Below are 22,057 nucleotides of genomic sequence, written 5' to 3' on the forward strand. Positions count from 1 at the left end.
ACCTCAGCACTGCTTCAACCGGCTCTGCATCAGCCTTCCCCCCAGGGAGTCGGGTGTAGGGAAGGATTTTGCTTGACAAAAAACAGAATCCACACACATTAGATCATCCTCTAAGCTTGAAATAATAATGATAACAACAAACTAGTTTTAAGGACAAAACAGAAGTGTTCCCTCATCTTATTTGCTTAGAAAAGACTGATGAGTGCAAGAAGCATCAGGGATCAACAGTGCTAACTCAGAGCTTCTGCTCTGATCTGGGCTCCTAAGGACACCGAATTTCTCTTTAAGGAGCATGTTCAGAGATAAAACATTTAGGCAGAACTTTGTGAGGTAAAGCAAGATAAGTGTTCTCTTTCCTCAAAAGTGCTTTCTCTCGAAATTAGTCGTTTTCATGACTCCTGCTTGAACTCTAGAAGTAAACTAAAGCTTGGCTTCCAGGTCTGCGGAACCATGGGCAAACCCAAAAGGGTCTGAGTCCACCTTCCTCTCAGGCTTTGATCACCTGCAGTGGTTATGAGCTGTGGTGTAAGGGCTGGCTCTTGGGGTCAAGAGATTTGTATAAAACAGGAAATGCTAATTACAGTCCGTTCCAATAAGCTTAGAAATACAGCAGAGACAAGTCCATTATCTCAGAGTTATTAGGGTTACAAGAGGTTGACAGTGCACACGATCTGCTTTGCTACCAAATGCTGCTTAAATTATGTTTTGTTGCCACAGCATGAGGGTTGCACCAAATGATCAAGACTTGGGTTTAATAGAGGTCACCGCCTCTGTAAGTCAGACTTTCAACGGTATTTAAGCGCCTGGAGATGCATACAGGTGCCTCGTTACATTTTCAGAAGCTCTGGTATACACAGGTCTGCCGGCAGTGCAAATTAGGGAATTTCTTTTGAAATTTTCTTTGAGGTGCCTGTTTGCAAGTTTTGAGTGGGATTTAATCTCACCCTGCCTCAGCCGTCTGCAAATGAGCTGTGTAGGGCCCCTCCGTAGCCAGCACAGCGGCGATCACCCGCCACAGCTCTCGGAAAGAGGAAGGGTGAGTTCCTTTGAAAAGGAAGTTTTTCTCCCTCGTAGCTGCAGAAGGAGCCCAGATGAACTAACAGCTCGTCTCGGGATGGCAAGGTTAGACGAGATGAATCCCGCTCTGTGTCAAAAAACGATTACGCATCTGGTCATTCCTTTAGAGTTAATGGAAAGGATGATGCATACGCTGTCCAAGGGAAAAATAAATCATTGTTCACATCCCGGTCTCATCTTCTATAACACAAGCATATCCATCTTCTCGTTTGAGAAAGGAAGGAGGGTCAAAGCAGCTTTAACTGAATGACTGTAGGCATCTGAAAATAGAGAGTGGGGAAGAGAGAAAGAATAGAATATGAATAAAAAGGTTATCTTCTGTTCCCTGAATGCTTTTAAAATGTTTCCATTAGTCAGAGCTATGTTTCTGCATACCTGGAATTTTTTTGGTCTTTATACATTGCTCAGCTTCACTGAATTCTTAAAAATGAGACATACTGATGCCTTAAAATACATACAGCTGCAGTCTAGTGGGAAGTTCAGAAGAAAGCATGTTTTTGCACCCAAATCTATATTCAGGGACCTCACTTACAGCAGAAACTAGAATAAATTTCAATTTGTGGTGACAGCAGTTTTGCTGTGACTTAATTTTTCTAACTTAACCCATCAGTAAGTTTTATTTTTCTTAATGAAAATTTTTATTTAACATAAGTGCGACTTTTTTCCCTCTCAGACTCTTAAAACACCGGGAAACTAGCTAATGTATTATGGAGATAATATTACAGACAGTACAGTACTTGATATGCTGCTTTCAATATATAAGTTTAACAGAAGAGAAAACCTTGCTCTTCATAATAAGATTTTAGTGTGAACTTTAACCATGCTCTGGAGCATTTGCCATCACAGAAAAAGTCTTTCAGAAAGTTTCTTTACAAGCAGAGCTTCAGCTTGGCAACTTCTGCAAGTAATTTTATGGTGATTTGTTCCTTTTTGAAGATCGTGAGATGATACTGATCTTTACTCTCTTCCTCCATTGCTTTCCCCTCATGCAACATTTTAAAATTTGACGTTTTTGTCATGTCGTTGCCCTGGGCAGCACAAGCACGACTACAGCAACAACGGTACTGATGTCACCTTCTCTGAAGTTTCTCAGCCAACAAGTGTTGAGGAGGTTATTGCTCTGCCGAGGCTCCAGGCAGCTCCCCGCTGACGCAGTCTCGCTGGACACATCCCCCTTTAATGGCGATATAAAAACCAAACGCTGCCTTTTGGGATTTTTGATTTTGGAAGAGCTCGGTGGGACTGAGGTCCCGCACGTGATAGCTGTCCAGGGGGTTTTGCCAGAAAGCCATCTGCCTTGTTCCTCAGCTGTTTTTTATCCTCAAGGTAGATTCACTTGGAAACGTAGACCTACATGTGTGCCCACATATGGATATTATAGGTAACCCTGAAAGCTAGACAAATGTGTTCCTACTGTATGCACAAAAATATTCTTCTTTGGTAGAAATTTTCATTTTAACAACTCCAGTCCTGGACAGAAGATGGAGACTGTTGTTCTTTTATTCTCGTTATTATTTTTGAATATATTCAGGCATGCCTCCGTAACACATCCAGAAACGTTTTGACATCTTGAAGACTCTGCTCCAGAAGTTTCTGCTTTAATACTTTCTGGTTTGTTTTGAAACTATTTTGAAAATCGCAAATGCTACCAAAATGCCAACTAAAATCTGATATAAACAAGCTCAAGTCCAACTGAAAGGTAGCTTTACGCTAACAGTCTAGGTCTAGAAATCCTTATAAAAAGGCTTTAAGTTCTTTTATATGAAGGATTTTCTTCTATTAGATAAATGCCGCCTTTGCTCTGAGTAACTTTCTGATGATTTGTTGGTTGAAGAAGGATTTGTTGAGTTCTGAGAGCTGTTTAAGCTCTGGAAATAATGCCCCTTCATCTAGGTCACATTTTCCACACAGTAAGAAGTTAAGAGAACTCCTCTTTCTTCCGTTGGCCAAACATTACTCCACGCCTTTACTCTTGTGAGGGAAATGCATAAGGCCATACCCTGCCGCACACTCACGTCTCACCCAGGACCAACCTCTATACACAGATTTTTTAAGAGAATAACTGAATTTCTATTAACACACTGCCTGGGTAATTTGAGTTTTTCGGTGTTCCGGGGGAATACCTTTCCACTTTTGTAAATGTCTGTTGAACACCTTGTCTGAGAAACTTCTCTGCACTTACTTTTCTGTTATTATCTTCTTGTAATATGTGGGTCTAGGAAACTTGCATTATATCACCCCTGCTCAGCTGCCTTTCTCTTTAAAAGGTCTAACTGTTAATGTACTGCTAAAAGCCAAGTAACAGTGAATTTGTTCATTATAAGACCTTGCGCTGTAACTCATTATTGCAATAATGAATCTGTTTGTGATGCCCTGATCCTGTCATCATTTAAGCACATGATTACACCCAATTGAATGACTTCACATGCATAAGGTGAGTCACGAGTTTAAGCGCACACTGAGATGAGCTAATTTTCCCTAAGATACTTTGCCAAATCTTTGTCTATTTAAATACTTCTGAGAAAGGAAAAAAAAAAGTCATCACAGTGGAGAATGACAAAAGGATTTTATTTTGGTACCAATATATTAAAAACCTGTATCAGCAGATTGTCGGACCTCTTCTCTCGTTCCAGGCTTACCTTTTGGTCTCCATTAGTGGGAATATTTGGTAAATTGCCGCAAGTGAATTACAACCCACTCAAGATTATTCTTCTATGCTCTCTCCCATGAAAGATGTAAACAAACACAGTGGGAAGACAAAGGGAAGGAGGGGATTGCCATCATTGCCAAGACAAGACCGTTTAGGACGTTTTATTCACTTTCGAGAATGAAGGACTTACAACAATGTCAAAAAAGTGCATTCCTAAGCAAAACATAGTGTACATTTGGAAGACGAGAAATAATTGCTGTGTTTGTTGAAAGCTGTTTATAGAATGAAAAAAATGTGCAACATCTATCGTATGGTGAAGTCAGCTGCTTGGTAAACAACATTCTGCTTGGTGTGACAGTAATGAAGAATTTTATCTACAGCCACTGCAATCATAGTTTGCAGCATCTGTTAAGCATGTTATTTACTCTTATTTAGGCAAACACACTAACATTTGCATGAAGGACCCTAGGTTGTAGTGTTTGGCAACCTTCCCATGCGCCTTCCTACCCCCCGCAGAAAGATTCCTCAAGATTAAAGTTTTGTCTAATTTCACGCCGCATAAAAACTGGGGGCCAGATCACGAGCTGGTGTAAAGCAACTCGGTGCTCTCCTCCCATTTCCCAGGTAAGGGTGCGAGCCCATCCGGTTCACGTTCCTCTGCCGCACAGGTGGGGCCAGCTCAGAAGCTGGAGGTCATAAAGCTGCTGTCAGGCCACGCTGTGTCCGGGCTGAGAAGCAAGTCGTATCGGCTGGGGGGTGCGGCAGAACATCTGTATGCTCTAGTTGTGCTCTGTACACCCGAACTAGCGTTGTACAGGGAGCGGTACCCGGCACCGCTACGCGGGGCAGTGCACAGGCGTGACTTAGACCCAAGTCCTCTCCTGCTGCCAGGATGCCCATAAAACATTTAACTATGGGAAGGCAGTGCGATCATGGCTAATTAGGTTTATAATTGCCTATAGCCTTGTTCTCCCTCGTCTGTTTGCTGTATTTCTTGTTGTGGTTGGTTGTTTTGTAATTATACTTGGACTGCAGATAACTCAAGGCAGGAACTGGGTGGAGGGGTTGACTTTTAGCCACGGCCTGAGAGGTGCCCTGTTCCTAGGAGACCCTCTAGGTTGAGTGATTGTCATGGTGATGCAACTGGTTGCAGCTCCAATAATGACAAAAGATCTTAATTCAGAGGGAATGTAATCTGTTAGGGCTGTGTGATTTATATCATTATCATGAAGAGGGATTCCTTTTAAAAAGGGAACAGGAAGGAAAATATGTTCGTTACGATGTGTTATGTAAGGAATTAGTAGCCTTTGGTAAAGAAGGCTTCAAAAAGCCCCTCCTCTTAAAATATATTCTATTGACTAACAGTCGTGCCAAAATTAAGTTAAATTACATTTTGCCTATTCTTGAATAGAGTTTAAAAGTTCTGAGTAATGACATTGGTTGAACCATTAATGTAAGTCCTTAAAATATAAGTAGTTTCTTGATGCTTTCCACTTTGGGGCATCTTTCTTTAAAAAAAACACACAACAAAACCAGATGCTGCTCTACGTGCATAGGAGAAATCAATGGATGGGATCAATATTCTCTCCACAGGTAATAAATGCTGAGAAGCATTTCTGTCTATCTAAATTGATCCTAGAGAATTCTTTAAATTGGTTCTGATGTGTATAAAAATCATTTCCCTATTGATCAAAGCTTTTCTTTCTTTCTTTCTTTGATATGTTATTTCATCTCTGCCATCGGTAATGGTCTCAGGCTTTTTTATGTAGTTATGATAAACAGAATTTCTTAAATCCGTGCAAGATTATAATTTTAATGAAACAAGAAATAACTGGGTTGGTGTCTTTGAAGATGAATACTTTGCATATGGTTAGGCAATGCAAGTATTTTTAAATCGGGAAAGTTACTACATCTGAATTATTTACACGAAAGTCTAAAATAACTGCCGTACTTTTTATTAGAAGCAGTTGTCCAAACCCAGCACCTCGACTAGTCCGTTCGCTCTGGGAGTAAGAGCTGGTGGAACAGGCAAGAGATTGTTCGATCTTTCACTGTCCTTGTGCTGCTCTGTATCTGAGCAAAGGAGTTAATGTTAGCTGCTGAGTCTATGGGAAAAAATTATTCTAAGATAACAAACAGTGCTAGTTATCAGTATGAATGTCTCAGCCTAATATGCTACAGTAAGTTGTGGAGTTTGCGACTTCTGTTACAATACTATTTTATTAATATTTAGGCTGCTAGATTAGAAACATTAAGTACTTGTCTGCTAAACCAGGAATTTTCAGAGTATTCGATAATTGAATGTTACATAATTTGTAAATTAATTCACCTGAAGAAAAGTCTAATGCTTTAACGTGTCAGCAAAGGGCTCGCTGATGAGGATTGCTGGCGGTGGCTCGTTCGGACTCAGCAGGGTGCGTATGTCGCACGTCTGCAACGCGAGCGGGCTGCGCTGGGGCGAGGCGGGCGGGTGAGGTCTGTTGGGTGCTCGCTCTGAAGAGGGCTCTGTTTCCAACTGTTTGAGAAATCAGCTGCTTGACAACCTTTACAGTTGTGACTTGTTTCAAGATGAAATCTTAAGGCTTTGACCAACATGATTTATTGACTGTCGGAGCCCAATACTGGTAAACCGGTCTGCTTTTAGGCTCTCCCAGTCCAAAGGTGTCCCTGTTTCCAGCTGTTTGAACGCATAAACCAGTAAAGGAGTACTTAATGTTGTCTTGGCAAGGTTTCACTCAAAATTCACTTTACAAAGAAGATGGTAATCATGGCTGTGATTTCTGTTAGGCTCTTATGGAACGTAAATTGTCAAACTGGCTTTTGACAAGTACAGGTTTTGTTCCCTCTACCCCAAGTAATGTGGTTCTATCAACCCGGCAAATTCATCTTGTCTAGTTTTGGCTTCTGAAGAAATGCCGTGACAAAGGAGATTGCTTCAATATACCAGTACAGCTCTAAATTTATCCATCAGTTCAAATTAGGACATGGTTTTCATATTGTATTCACATGAGTGGCTTTGGTTTTGTTAGTATTTGCATAGCAGCATAGGTATGCGAGGTTCCTTGTGGGTGAGAAAAAGCGCGTCGCTTGCTCACATGTAACATAACTGAGCTGCACTGAATGCAGTAACCTTGACTTTAAGCTCACATGTTTAGGTCAGTGTGGAGACTCCAGTGAAATTTCTTCTTCTTTTTTGCCAGATTCTTGCTTTTCACACTTTATGGCTATGGCCTTTCTTAGGCCTGTAACTTTATGTACATTTAGAGGGCTGGATTTCCATACAAGATAATTCATTTCAATTACCTTATTCTCCAAAGTGGGGTACATGTCTTAAAAGTAATGGCATCTTTTGAGGTACTGATTGATGTTAGGGTTCAGTTCTGGTCTCAAAACAATGTAGGGATACGGTTTTAGTACCAGGAATAATTTTTCTAGAAGGGCATGGGTGATTTTTATTGTTTTATTAAGTACAAATGTATTTGCAGCCCAAACAACAGCACTGCATTTAATTAATCAATGCCTAAACCCAAGAACATTGCCAGTCTGGAAGTGGCGGCCTGGCAAGGTAGCGCGCGTGAGATGAGGAGCAGTTTTTTCTCTGGAGGACGCCGGGACTGGCAACCTACAGCGGTAGCTGACTCGGATGCTGGAGGGAAAAGGGCGCTGAAGTGCGCCGACCCCTCAGAGGAAGTTCGGGTTTGTCCAAGAAGAAAGGCGACTGGTAGAAATAGCATGTCCCATGCTGCGCTGCTTCTGACAGCTCCGGCTGCCCCAGGTTAGCTGGGCTTCAGGCTGGCATTTAATGGAAACTCCGTGTTTCACCCGCACCACCTGGGGGGTCGTTTGGGGTCTGGCTCGGCTCTGGCTTTCTCTGTGGGTCTCCAGGGAGGGAAGCGGGGGCTGAGTGAAGACTGCAGTTTGCATATGGAGAAAGCAGGATCAGCCAAGTACATTTTAGCGTGCACATAGTTTTTCTGGGGTAAGTCGTGACCGCTCGTGGCGATTCCTTGCACAGAAGTTGTTTATAGCTTTCATTGCCTTTGCTGCCTTTCTCTCTCTACCTTTTCTAACTCACTGCATCCTTTTTGAAGCGAGTGACCAGATGGTCAGAGCTTATGCTATTCTACGGACATAATAGGGGTACATCAGAAAAATGAGTACCTATGTTCTAGCAATGGGCAACGGCAAATTAGCGATAATTAGTACAAAGGCTGCTACCGTAGGGTCTCTTTGTCGTGGCAATGTGCTTTGTCATCACTCCTGTCTGCCAGCTTGAGGAAGAAGGATGAGCTCAGGACTGGCGTGGGGCCAGCCAGAGCAAAGCTTCATTTCAGCTCCCCGTGTTGCCCATCTCGGAGCTGCACCAGCAGATCTGGAGCTGGTTCTTTGGAAGCCTCGTGAGATGGAGGTCTGGAGGCCGTGAGATCTAGAGGTTTGACTCTTGGAGGCTTTGCATCTTCTAAGCAGAAACTGTTCATTTCAGTGCAAATCAGTGTGACTGATGAGTTCAGTGAGTTTGTGTAGACCAGCTCCACCTGGCAGTTTGGCCAAAGGTATGAAGAAAAGTTTATCTCCAGGCTTTTATCTTCCTCTGAGTGCTGAATCAAAGTGCCTTTGTTAGTGCACAAGTAAGCATCCTTCATAAAAACAGAGCTTTGCGTGACAATTATGTAATAGGTTTTGTTTGCTTTCCTAATTGGAGAACGTTTTGAAAGAGCAATAAACCACAATTTGTTCCCTCTTTCCGAAACGAAACATCTCCTTTTGGAAAGAGGGAGTAAATTTACATTATAATGAGCAAATTGTTATGAGCGCATAGATCAGTGTTGACATCAAGGGTGACGGAAATGAGATGTTCTCATTTTGAGTGTTCCTCTCCCCTTTCCCTCTCGCATGCATTTGCCCGCGCACCCTGCTGCTACCCAGCAAGGAAGTTGCTGCACACACAGTCAACGACAGTAACACATCGTAACTCGGCTAACAAAAATTCATATGAACTGACTCATTCTTCACCGGGGCTGCCTCATACACCTAAACCCAGTCCCCGGCGAGCACTAGCGGTGAAGGCACGTGCAGTTTACTGTAGCACCTCTTAGCTAGTTGGGTTTTGTTGTCCCTCTCTATTTTCCTGTTGGTTTTGTCATTTCCCAGTACTGTCAGAATATTGGCATGGACTGACTGGAAGGAGTCCTGTTGTTTTGATTCAGGTGTATGACTAAATAAAAATAGCGAAGAGCTTAGAAAAACGCACCATCGGGGTCTGCTCCTGCCCTGCTGCCAAAGCTGGGGGGTGTGAATTAGACACTGAAGCTGCTGGTGGTGGTTATCAGTCTGTCCTGCCCTTACTTTCTGGAAGTCAACTGCAGTCATCCAAATCTTTTTCCTTCCCGTCCCTCTCTCCTTTTAACGAATGGATTCGTTACTGGTTTTAAGAAGCTGGAAGTGACATTAACCCCCTGCCCAGCTGTTGCAGTGTCAGGGCTCCAGGCGAAATGGCATTTGTTTGGCTCCTGGAGAAGTCATCCCAACGATTGCCTGGAGAGTCTGGCTGCAAGTGAAATCCATATGCAATGCTTCTGTCAGCAAAGACTTGCTGGAAGAGAGTTTATAATAAATATTCACATCTGCTGCTTTGGACACTCTAATCCATCCTACAGATCTTTGCTGTGTCAGGCTTTGTTCTAGATGAAGAAGCTGGGTGGTTATAAAGGTTTGCAAATAGGGCATATTTATCATGGTTAGCGCTACTTTCTAGTTCCCTTTCTTGCACAAATGTCCATGACCACGCTGAGCGTAGCTTGTGATTAAATATTCTCAATGCCTTTGTAAGATGTTTTAGACTATGTGTTTTCTGTGATAAATGGAGAAAATGGCAGTTGTTTACATTTTGGGCTGTCGGATGAAGCCATCAGCTCTCGATGAGCAGAGCAGAGAACGTCATTGTTATGAATTAGTTGGAATGGAGGAACAATAGATTCCCTGGATAAACTATGTATCACATAGGCACGCCCAAGGCCCTACAGCTTGCCTATTATTAAAATTGGGACAGAGTCCTCCTTACTAACTCCTCTTGGGCAATATGTGCCCATTGGCTACTTGGCGAATAACCTGAATGACTAAAAACAGTAAAATATCTCTTGTTTTTTCATAATCTTCCCAAAAATTATGACCTCTGTGCCAGATTGACTTTGTCGGTGTCGATCTTAACTATTCCTCTGCTGGTGATGTCTTTGCTTTCAGAGAGAAAGTCCTGATACAATAAGAGCTGTAATCATTTGGAGGGTACATTGAACTTGCTCCTCATAGAAGAAGGTGTCTGACCAAGAGCATGACTGGCAGTACAGTGATCCCATTGTGGGGAGGGCCGTGTCAGCTGTGAAAATTGATCCTCTTTTTTTTTTCTTTTTTTTTCTTTTTTTTTCTTTTTTTTCTTTTTTTTTGGGGGGGGGGGTACCTGAAACTCATGATAATTAATTTCTAAAAGGGAGGAGTCTTTAGCTGGTGGCTGGATAAGTAAAAGGTGCTTCAAACATCTCACTTACCGACTATTACCTCTGCTTTTATTTAAGCCGGAAGGTAATAAACTTATCAACACATCCTACCTCACTGAGAGTGATGAAAACAAAGTCCGTTTGGTTCATAAACAAACACAGGGAACCTGGGAACTCCTTAGAACCTTCTTCAGGTTTTCTTTAATTATTTCTACTGTTAGACCCAATTCTATACCAACAATTTCATTATGGTTATTTTTTCCATAAGGATACAAAGGGAGCAAGGCACTCAGTTCAGTTAGGTGCCAGACCTCCCTGAAATTCACTTGAAAACCTGCATCTTCATTTCTTCTCTTGTGCAGTGCTGCACAAGAGAAGCAGCGTTAAGGCATGGTCTGACGCTGATACCTCCAGGTATCAGAAGAGCATCTACTTCTCCGGTGCTCAGGATGTGTGTCAGAAACTGGCCCTGAACAGTTGTATCCAAATATAAGTAAAATAGCCGCGCTCCTACATGCCCGGTCTCCAGATTCACTTAATCACTCCAAAATCCAATCTCATTATTGTTGATCCATCCAACTTTCTGATAATTTATCTCAGAAAACGGGAGTCTGCAAAACGTGGGTGTCTTTAAAGCGACGTTCTCAAAACTTCCAGTGCCTCTCTCTCGCTTTGCCTTTGCAAACCTCGGTAACTGCCCTTTGAATTTCAGGTCGTCTCGTGGCTCTGGCGAGCAGCGATGGATCCGTTAAGGTTCTGCAACTTGACTTTGGGCAGCTCTCCAGCCTGCGGGGCCACGGCGGCGAAGTGCACGGCGTTACCTTCCATCGCAAGGCAGGGCAGCTGCTTTCCGGGGGTGCCGGCGGTACGGTTTGTCTCTGGAACCGAGGACCGGCACGCTGCTTAACATAACCTTAATCTCAAGGCGTTACGGAAAAAAATGGTCTGACCACATAGCAGCGAGGGCTTAGTGAAGTGTTTTCCTAGTTAATGTTTGCAGTGGGAATAATCGCCCGAGTGAAGTAGTATTCTGCATTTTATCCAAATAAAAACCCCAATTTCTCCCTCTTTCTGTTGACACTGTCTTTTCCCCAGCATCAACACTCTCTCTTTTGGCGGTTTCTGGAGAAATAGCTTTACAATGACGCCTAATGACAGAGCAGACGAATTGCAAGGAGATTGATTTTTAACGTACCACAACACGGGAGCCGAGAGCTGGGCGCCCCTTCCCCAGGGCCAGCCCGTGGGAAGATGTGAACTTTTAACAACGCAGCGATGGGGGATTTTTTTTATTTCATTTTTTAATATTTTTTCCTTCCCGCCCCCACCCCCCCTTTCCTTCCCGCCCGCAGCAGAGGCGGCGGCGGCCGCCCGGGGCGCGGGGACGAGCCGGAGTTGGGGAGAGCGGCGGGGGGGGGCTGCGGGCGGGGGGCGGCGCTGCCCCGCGAAACGACCGGTTGGGGCGGTGGGTGTCCCCCCGCACCCCCACCCCAACAACAAAAAATAATAATTAATTATAATAATACCAGGCAGCGAGCGCGGAGCGGCGCGGGCATGCCCGGCCCCCGGGCCGGGGAGTCCCCGCAGGGGAGCGGAGACTGCCCGCCCGCCGCCCGGGTCCTCCGCCCTCCCTCCCTCCCCCGCCTGCCTACAGCCCAACCAGCCCCCGCTCCCCCCCTTCCCCCGCCGTGGCAAATCTTGAACCGCAAGAGATCCGCTGGGCACAGGGAGGGGACATAGATGGGTTTTTTCTCCTTCCCCCCCCGCGCTTCCCCTCAAGACCTGAGGAAATCCAGCCCAAGTTGGGGGCGATGACTGTGCTGCTGGCATCGGGGCTTCTCCGCGGCGTCCCTGCCCCTGGACCGCCTCGCCGCTGCTCGCTCTGAATCCTCGGCACTGCCTCAGAGCTTAGTTCTCATGTTGTGGTTGCTGGGCTGCCGCTTTCCCGTGTTTTGCGATGGGAGGTGGAGGAAAAGGGATTGTCCGTGAGTCAACACTGAAAATGTGATTAGGAGGACCTGCTCTCGCTAATCCGTGTCTAACCTTGCAGTCCATGTTGGCCTGTGACCCCTTGCAGCTTTCAGATCCAGCCTGAGCAGGTAAGTGTCAATTATTCACTTGGGGTAAGGGAAGGCGGATGGAAACGTTTTACTCCGAGACTTACCTATGATCCTGGCCTCTCTCAGCACGAGAAATGACGAGAAAGTTCAGCTGTAAACTAATTCTGAGCTGAGCGGCATTTGTTTACTTGTTGAAATCTGTCGGCGCAAGCCGTCTGCAGTCTGTCTGATTTCCAGGATCGCCGCTGAGCCCAGTGCTTGTGAGTTGCTGTGGGACGTCTCGGATGCTGTAGCAAAATACAGTGGCCTTATTTATGATCTTTGGAGAACTTTTTTTTTTTCTCTTTATAATTTGGAGAGCTTCCTCATCAAACTTCAACAAATTCTCTCCGTGGTTTCACATTTCCTCAGACGTGAATTACTTCATTTGCTTCTGCTTTGCTTTTTCCCTAAATGCCCACCAGTCTGCAACCTACCTGTAGCATTTAGGTGGGCAAGATTCTCTGCTCCGTAGAGCCACAAAGCAGCCCTGTCTGCATCAATCACCCGATTCCCAAACAGCATGTTACAAGAGATATTGCTGATGGTAGTAACACGGTGCATAGTCCTTGTGATGGAAACGTAGCTAGTACTTCAATTAAGAAGATATCTTTTGAATTTGATAAAGCTTGTGTAATATCCGGTGTCTCCCTCTGTTGTGGCTTTGGAAAAACTGCTTTGTCAACAGGATCCCTTATAGCTGCTTCTCTCAGAAGCTTGCTGCTGCTTTTTTTCTTCAATTAAGGGAGAATTAATTGCTGAACATCTGCAGTCCACCCAAAATCCCGATACGTAAAAAATACCTCCTGGGGGGTGGGTGGTTGGGTACATGTTTGCCTCTGTGTGTAGGTTAGTGCATGTTTGTACATACGATGTGTATCTGTGTGTGCACGCTGTGGGAACGGAGGAAGAGAAGGAATGACACACACATCCAAGCAGTCCATTTTTGGTGTGTGTCAGCAGCTAACCTCCATCGTTCTTGATCCATGTAATGCTAATATTTCATCTCATTTAAAAGTTTCCTGTAATACTTTGCCCAGTTCTCTTAAGAGAGGTCAGAAACCATTTTGCTGCCGGGGTTTGCACGGGCTGGTGGCTGGTGTGCAGGCAGGACGGTGCATTGGTGGCAGTGATGTGGCACCACGGGCAACCAGTGGCACACCCAGGACACCCCCAGGGAGCCTTCGCCTGGAGCTGGCTCTCCTGGGGGCAGCACAAAGCTCCTCTCCCTCTCAGGGTCAGTCCTCGGCTCGACCCCTTAAGCAGAGCTCTCCAAAGGTCGGGCCACGCATCACTCCCAAAGTTTTAGAAAAGGCTCCAGCTCAATCAGACAAACCCATTTCAGCGGCTCCATGCATTACACAGGCATTTAACATCCTGCTCGCTGCATTTCTCCCTGGGAGTTACTGAAATGCTGAATAATGGAGAAGATGAATGACATCTTTGCTTCTGTGGGGATTATACGGACCTGCCAGGCTGGGCTGTGTTGGTAGCCCAGGTAGTCCCTCTTCCTCTTCAAAAATACCGTATTAAAAATTCTGTACTATTCCACTTCTCGCAGACAGAGTATAACTCAGCACCATCTTTCATATTGGATGCAGATCTACCTACAGATTATGCTTATCTCGTTTTTCCACTCAGGTTTCCCACCTCAGTTTAATGAAGTGGGCTGTGCACCGTAGGTAGCACAGAGGGACAGTGGCTACAGCGAGAGGTTAAGCCCATGCTTAAACTTGGGTTCAAGTCCCTCTGAGCTGCCCGTCACCATGTGATTTCAGGCAGCTAGTTTAACTTCTGGTGCATCAGAAAACTGAACTGCACGAATGAGGAAAGTAAAATTGAGATGATTCTGTGAGACACCATTTCTACAGAGATATTTTCTGGGCATATGCTTACAGGCACGTGTGTCTAATTTACATATTTCATATGCTTTATCCTCTTTAACAATAATTTAGAAGAGGCTTAATTCAGGTGAAACAGTGGTAGTTATCTGTGCAGTTCGAAAGCACTGCTCTATTCTGGGGTGCTGCTTGAAAGTATGGCTTTTATAAGTCAATATTCCTTAGCATTTTGAGTTGTTCTCATTTAAAAATACTTGTTTTCAGACCACAACACTGGTCTCCCTATGGAAGCAGCTGTTTCTATCTGGCACTGAGATCCTATGGAGAAGCTGAGGAGGGGGATGGCTCTTCATATCCATGAAGCCTGGATACTTCTGTTTGTAATCCCTGCTTTGGTCACTCCAGCTGCCATCAATCATGAAGACTACCCCGCCGATGAAGGGGACCAGACCTCCAGTAATGACAATCTGATCTTTGATGATTACCGAGGGAAGGGTTGTGTGGATGACAGTGGCTTTGTGTACAAACTGGGAGAACGTTTTTTCCCGGGACATTCCAACTGTCCCTGTGTCTGTACTGAGGATGGACCTGTCTGCGATCAGCCAGAGTGCCCTAAAATCCACCCAAAGTGTACAAAAGTGGAACACAATGGATGCTGTCCAGAATGCAAAGAAGTGAAAAACTTCTGTGAATATCATGGGAAAAATTACAAAATCTTGGAGGAATTTAAGGTATGAAACCCTTTCTTCAGTATTTAATATTAGTGTGCTGTGGGAATTGTTTCTTTTGGGGACTCTCAAAGGCACTCAGTATTTTCTCGCTGCTGTTAATTGGCGCTAAAGCTGAAGACCCTTTCAGCTTTGATGCAGGTCTGGCTAATGTGAAAGCTGCTGCCTCCTCCCTCACGTGCACCAGGGGAGGGACAATGGTCAGTCAAAAGTCCCCGCGTGAAATGCCAGCCCTGTGAACCTGCTACTCCAGACAAACTCCTTCTTGGCTCATAGCGTGAATCAGGCTGGACTACCAATAGTGTCTGTAAAAATGGTGGTAAGCCAATACTGAGTGCTTTTTAAGAACCCCTTTTCCAATTTGGGTAGCAAAAATTGATGGCATGGTAGTGAGAGTATGTATGAGAATGCAAGTAAGGAGATTGCAAGCTATATTTAATATTTTCATTTCAACTGTCATAAGGCTGTCTAGAATGGCAGAAGATGAATTTCTAGGCAGATGACCATCTCAAGCAATGAGAAGTACGGGGTTTAATTGTAATGGTAGAGTTACTGTTAGGAATGTTGTAAAGAAATCCTTCTGGAATATATCTCAAAAATAAGACCAGATTTTCAAGAACCAGTACCCTTTACACAACCCGCATCTCTCATTCTCATGTGTTTGACTGCATGTTTTCGATTCTGCTAAGAAAAATAGCATTTCACAGTGAAGAACAGGGTCTGCAAAGGCAATAGGTCTACACGAGTTTGTTCTCCCAGGTCACATGGCTTTAAGATTCGTACCTCTATAATTAACAACAGCCTGTAACTCTTTGTGGCTGTATGCCCGATCTCATTATACGCTTGCCAATTTACTTTCTTTTCTGACAATTAAGATACTTCCATATAGATCTGTGTACTTCACGAGTTCTTGGTACCATAGATCATGATTTCTTTTTTCCCAGGTACTGTCATTTTCAGTGAAGGTAATATTTAGTTCCTTTCTTCTATCGTGTATGGCTCGTGTTCACTTTGTTCTGTCCATCTGTAACTGCAGCCACTCGGTATGGGCAAGTCAGTTTAACGTCATAGTCACAAGGCAAAACAAATACATGAGGAACGTCTCCTTGAGGGCCATCCTGATCAACCTGTTCTCTGCTTTGCTTTGCTGAGGAATGTGAAGATCCCGATTTTGTGAACTGTTTAAACAGTTTCTTCTCGCCAGAGGAAGGCCTAACCCAACTTCATCCCACAATCATGCTTCAGTGGTCCCGTGTTGACTGCTCTGAAGTCCCCCACCTAGGTGTAACATTGTCACATGGTCAGGTTCCTGCGTGAAGACTCTAAGGGCTCTTTTTGGAGAGGTTTCAGTGGGAGAATAATGAGATGGATCTTCTCATTAAAGTATCTTTTGCATGTGAATTAAATACAAGAGTACTAATCGCTTTTCCTGAAAGACATAATTGCACCCTGATAACAGATCAAAGGATAGTGAAACAGAATTTAGGGGAGAAAGACTATTACAGGGAGTTAGAGCAATCTGGTTCATCGTTTGCTGCGTTCAAAACTGGGGGGTGTTCTGTGGAAAGCAAAGTTCCAGTATCCTCTGAGAAACACAAAGTAGATGGTGGCACGCCACTCTCGCACACAGGTACCTTCAGTCCAGGACTCACGGGAGGTCCTTCGGACTCAACTTAGTTGGCAGTCGACTTTTTGACCTGGACCTGTGTTTTGCTGAGAGCTCGATACCTTGTGGAATAGGGCAGAAACAGATTTCTTTGAAATCTATGTGTTTTCCTAGAATAAATAATGAAACTTTTTTTCCTCTTAAGTAGTGGAAGAGTTTCAGGCAATGGAAGATTACGGTGCATTTCCAGGGCTGTTTGGGGGGAAAAAAAAGGAGCACTCATGAACTGTGAGTTTATAAATGCTGTAGGAAAGACAGAACTTCAGGATGCAGGAAACTGCTGCTGTGAAGTGAAATCTTGACTTCATTGAAGCATCTGAGCATTTTACTGTTTACTTCAACTGAACAAGGATTTCATCTGCTGTCTCCACAGCAGAAATTCTGAGCAGTCCATAGGTTTTGTAGGCTCTGAGCTCTGCTCTTCCCTCGTCCTGTTGAATTTATAAGGTCTGCAAACTTTCTCAATTCCATTCCACACACCCTGAAGTCTGTCTTTGCCAAAGAGGAGAGGCTTTCTCCAGTCATGCCGACTCAAAACCAGACTGCTTTCGGTGGAAACGGAGGCACTGTTTTATGTGGGCTCATAACCCTTTTACCCCCTTGATTTACTTTTGCTAATATGTAGGTTCCAAAATCATCATCTGTAGACGGGCTCGTCACTGCTGGGTTACAGCTGAAATTAGCCTCCATTTAAAAATCTTTTGCAAGTGTGTGTCTGTGTGTGTGTGCACACAAACATCCATACTTGCTCTAGTAGTATTACCAGGGCTGACGCATCTTGTAAAAATTTCAACTGCCTGATCTTTCACAATTAGGAGGTGGTTTTTTCTCTAGGAAATTTTGTTTTCTAGGATATCAAAATCCGTGAGAAATTTCCGTTTGGGAGAATTTTCCTGTCTTGTTTATAGGTTTCTGTTTAGGTTTTGGGTGAGGAATCCGAATGTGAGTTAATCTTTTTTTTTTTTTTTTCCTTACCACTGGCAGTTACTGTGACTATCTCAGGGTAAAGGAGTAGTTATAAAGACCCATTTCTTGAATATTTAACTGTCTTCTAGCGAACTGATCTTGTACCTCTGACTTTTTTTACTCATAACAATCATAAGAGCAAAATATAAACATGACAACAAGCCATCTAGCTTAGACAGCTGTCCAGATGTTTATGCTCGTGCCCCTAAGTCGTTAACACGTACAGATGAAATGCTGAACTGAAGTTCAATTGCAAGTCTAAACCCATTAGCAGTTTTTCTTGTATCCTTTTGTAAAATCTTGTGTCCCTGACAGATGGTTTAGTAACCCTGTGCAGCATCTTCATAGTTCTGTTATGGGTCCTGAGGGACCTTTGTGGGGTTTTGGGCGCCAGCTGCCCGTGCGGAGCCTGCCTCATCCCCTTGGTTTGCCTGGGACTTCCCCCCACCTTCGGCTGAGGCTGTGGTTCCACCTAGAAAGCCCCGCAGAAAAGGTTGACTCACTCAGTCCTAACGTGAGTCAAGATGCAACTCAAACGTATTTAATACATAGGTTGCTGCCCAGCATCCAGGATTTTGACTCCTGTGGAGCAGTATGCAGGAGAAACGGGAGGTCTGGTGGCTTTTGCTGGGATCCATCTGTCTCCCATCTCATTTTCCACTTCTTTCCTTGTCAGCCTCGAATCTGTTCTCTCGGATCTCCTCTGGTCCCTCAGAGTCAAACGCAGGGTGACGGGCAGCTGCGGTGTCTGCAGGGAGGGGGTGAAGGATGCTGCAAGTCTTGGGCAGTCTCTCTGTTCCCTCCAGAGGGAGAGCTGGTGGGGACTCTCGGGTCACTTCAGCAGCTTGCTTTTTCTCCCACACATCAGCCGTGTTTTCCTTTCAGTCCTGGAGGTCAAGGGTCTGAGTCCCAAGTGCTCTGCGCTCGCCTGTACTAGCAGAGATCTTTCAGGGAGGTCGTTAACCCTCCCCTTTCTTCCCGGAGAGAGAAAACAAGCAAATAACAGCTCAGAGAGCAGTTGTGTTTTAAATGGATGTTCCCAGCCAGCAGTTTATGTAAACTAGAGGAGACAGCGTACCGCCAGCGTGATGGATGTTCATTGGCAGCTTATGGAGGAATCGCACAAATGTCAGTGAGACAACAGTTTTCCTAAGTGCTGATTAGTTGTTACTCTCCTGCATAACTTACTGACAGAAAAACACACGCCTACCCACATTTGACAAATGCAATTTATGGCGTGGTTAAGGTATATTTGTGGCCACAGTTTGGAGCTGTTGGAAGAGGGTTAGGTTGTCGGTTTGAGAAGTCCATAATCGCTCCTGAACTTCCTAGATCTCTCACCACCCAATACAGGCATATCCAGAAGAACCTTCTACGGACCTATATGAATATATAGCAAAATACCGTTGCTGGGAAATGACTGGTCATTTCACAAGAGACTGTCAAGCCGATACTCTGAGACATTCTCTTCATTTTAGACCCTACAGGGAGGAACTGCTCCCTGTCGCTGCAGGAGAGTGAGTCCCGGTGATACGGTTTTCAGTAGCACGGTGCCATCCTTCTCAAAGTCAACAGCAGAAATTTTCTAGCCACAGACATTGAAATATCTCCATTTGCCTGGCAGGACTTTGGGTGAGTTATCCTTTGGGTGGGAACGTGAGAGGTTTTGGCATCACAGCTTGGCCTTCCTGGTAGTACTCATGTCAGAAGAGCAGCTGCAACCTGCAGTTGTGAACTTGAGCTTGGAAACAACCCTTGCCCCTGAGCAGGCCTCTGCGCTGTCAAACAAACAAACAAACAAACAAACAAACAGGAAAAGAGAAATTTTAGCTTCATTCTAGGGCAAAATCTTCACTGACTTGAAAAGAGCCAGGATTTCACTGCTGGGGTTCTACTTTATTTTTCTTTCCCATGTTTCCTGCCACTGTATCTGAAGTTCATTGCTTTGTTTTGTCCACAGATTGTCTGTAATCCTTCAGCCAGGGCTTCTGTACCTCGCTGACTTTATGTCTTGTCGAGCAGCACTTTGCACAGTAGGGATCACAACTCTAACAGGGATCTTCAGGGTATAATCAGAATCCAGAATAAATGAGGGACTACATAAGCATAGCATTATCATATACTAATTCTCAGCTCGTTATGGAAGCCTTTACTTCAGGATAGTGGCACCTCCTTCTCCTTTGTTAATGCTCTTTAAAATGTTTTATGAATGCAATTATCTCAATATAACTTAACAAAATAAGACCTCTCATCAAAAGGCGTTAGCACATGGAAGAGCGTATTCAGCTGCCATCCCGGCTTCTCTCAGTCCCTGAGATGCAACGTGTCCATTCTGCCACTGGAGAAAAGGAGGCAACAAAACCAAAAAGTGATTCCCCAGCCCCAGAACCATGCCAGAAATAGAAGTTAAGTGGGGCAAACTGCAGCCTTGCTCTGACCACTAGTTACCCAGCCTGGGAGTGCAACCTTATCAAATATGAATGAAACACTTGGGACGTTCCCAGAGCGTTACTGATGGGATGATGCTCTTACGTGACAAACAAGAGGTTGTTGCAGCCCTGGGTTGAAAAGGAAGGAGAAGGGGAGAAGTGTGCAACCACCCGGAGCCCGGGGTGGTGCAGTGGGCTGCTCTGAGCGTCCCTCAGCCCTGCCCGGGCGTACGGAACTCCCCAGCTGCGGGTTCGGGGGTGCTGTGCTTTACAGCGGCGCGAGGGAGCGGAGGTGCCACACCTGAAACCTGAGGAGCTTCCTTAGGCCACTAGAAAAACCAAGTGGGGAGAAGAGGAAGGTTCTTCGCTGAGTTTTCTCCTCTATGAGTGTTCAGTTTTCTGGTGAATCTTGGAAAGTGCTCAAATCATGACAAGCTAGTTGTTGCAAGAACTAGCATTTTTAAAACCTTTTGGCAGTATACTAAACCAGTCAGCAAATCACTAGTAGTTTATAGATCTTCGCTCCTGAATTCCAAGAAACTGATTACTAACCCAAGCCAGCATGAGGCCCTGGTTTTAATATTGGCATTTTTCTCTCCGTGATGTGTGCAGCAGGGTTTTTTCCTACTGTGACTCAAACAAATTGGGCTGGTTTTTTTTTTTTTCCTTCTTCTTGTGTGTTCTGCAATTTCACGTACGGCTAGAAAATCATAATACCAAAGAAGTTTCAGTAATGTGCCTGTGCTTAATAAAAGGAGCCACGAACAATGCCAGCTCTGAAGATAGCATACAGCCATTGAAATCAGACAGGGGAAACAGAACATCAGTCAGATGGAAAAGTATGATTTATTATCTCCCTCCTGGCAAAATTGCAGTGACAATGTCTATGCAAAGGAATCTGAAATTACTGACTTACTGTATTTCTGTCATAATTTGTACCAAGAAAACATACTAAAACAGATAGGCATGTCATATATTGATCTACAGTGATACCTGTTTTTTAAATTATGTTATGTACTTAGCTACTGATTCGATAACGTATATATTACATTATGCACAAGTATACTGTTACAGGAGGTGAAAGAAGATGGGCTGTATTCAGAATTTGGCTGCAAAAAATCCATGCTGTTGTTTTCCCCAGATCACAATAGTGCATGGAAGCCCCAAAAGCTCAGAGCTCAGTGGTGCTGGCTGTGCTACACACATACTCTCTCCAAGCTCCCCTTTGAAATAGATGAGACCCAAACCTCAAGCATCAGCGTGATTCAAAATCACCAGGAATTAAGCACAAGCTTCCGTCTTTTAATCCCAGCGCACCGGTGTGGGAATGCAGTGCAGAATTTGGCCTGTACGTACAAGTCCAAGGGGCTGGTATTTTTCCAGTAAATGTGACACAGGGGTGAATGTGTGCCCGACAGTTGTACCACCAAAGCTGTGGCTGGGCTTTCGGCTGTTCTCTCCAGTAAATAGCCCATCAGCTCTGCTTGCTTCCAGATTTGGGGGCTCTCCAGGGAGCTACTGAAAGAGAGGAGATACCTCTGCACAGCTGGAGAAGAGGCTCTGGCACTCCCTCTCCCCTCCTTTGCTGCTGGAGCGATGCTGTTAAGAAAATGGGATGTGTAGTACATGCAACTGTTACCAGCTCCTTCCAAGTGCGGTAAAATCAAGTCTGAGGCTTTATTGTCGTGCCAGACAATGCTCAGCGGGGCCAAGGAGAGACGTGCTCGTCCCTTGGCTCGCCCAGGGTATGTCCATCTCTGTCAGCCAAGATGTTTCTGCAGGGCTTGTGAGCGTGAGGTCCTCAGGTCGTCAGCTCGTGAAGAAGGATGTCATCCATAGAAATGTTGGCAGATCATTGGCAAGAAGGCTTTTAAGATAACCGTTTCCTACCAGAGAGAGGGGAAGTGCAGGTGTGTGTTTGTTGCTACTGGAACGTGCTTTACGCAGAATTGCGTTCATTAAAAATAATGCTCAATTAGCTAATTATCCTAGTTATTGTTTTTAAGACTATAATTAGGTAAGTCATGTAATGGCAACACTCAGTCTAGCTGCAAAATAAAAATACACGCAGCGTTAGGCTTCCTTACTCTTTGTTCTGTGGTACAGTTCA

General features: G+C 44.5%; 2 protein-coding genes across 2 annotated transcripts in view; both read left to right on the forward strand.

The window, feature by feature from the left end:
* Window positions 1-11,130, forward strand: part of SPAG16 (sperm associated antigen 16) — a gene marked incomplete at both ends in the record, with an annotated part of 408,932 nt that extends 397,802 nt beyond the window's left edge. The window contains one exon of the mRNA XM_082001578.1: window positions 10,931-11,130. Within this exon, the coding sequence (XP_081857704.1) occupies window positions 10,931-11,130 (200 nt within the window). The remainder of the gene's footprint in view (window positions 1-10,930) is intronic.
* Window positions 11,131-14,478: 3,348 nt separating this feature from the next.
* The window catches only part of VWC2L (von Willebrand factor C domain containing 2 like), a gene marked incomplete at its 5' end in the record, with an annotated part of 57,425 nt that continues 49,846 nt past the window's right edge, over window positions 14,479-22,057 (forward strand). The window contains one exon of the mRNA XM_082001643.1: window positions 14,479-14,889. Within this exon, the coding sequence (XP_081857769.1) occupies window positions 14,479-14,889 (411 nt within the window). The remainder of the gene's footprint in view (window positions 14,890-22,057) is intronic.

This window comes from Phaethon aethereus (assembly GCF_964289735.1).
Source record: "Phaethon aethereus genome assembly, chromosome: 6".
Lineage (NCBI taxonomy): Eukaryota > Metazoa > Chordata > Aves > Phaethontiformes > Phaethontidae > Phaethon > Phaethon aethereus.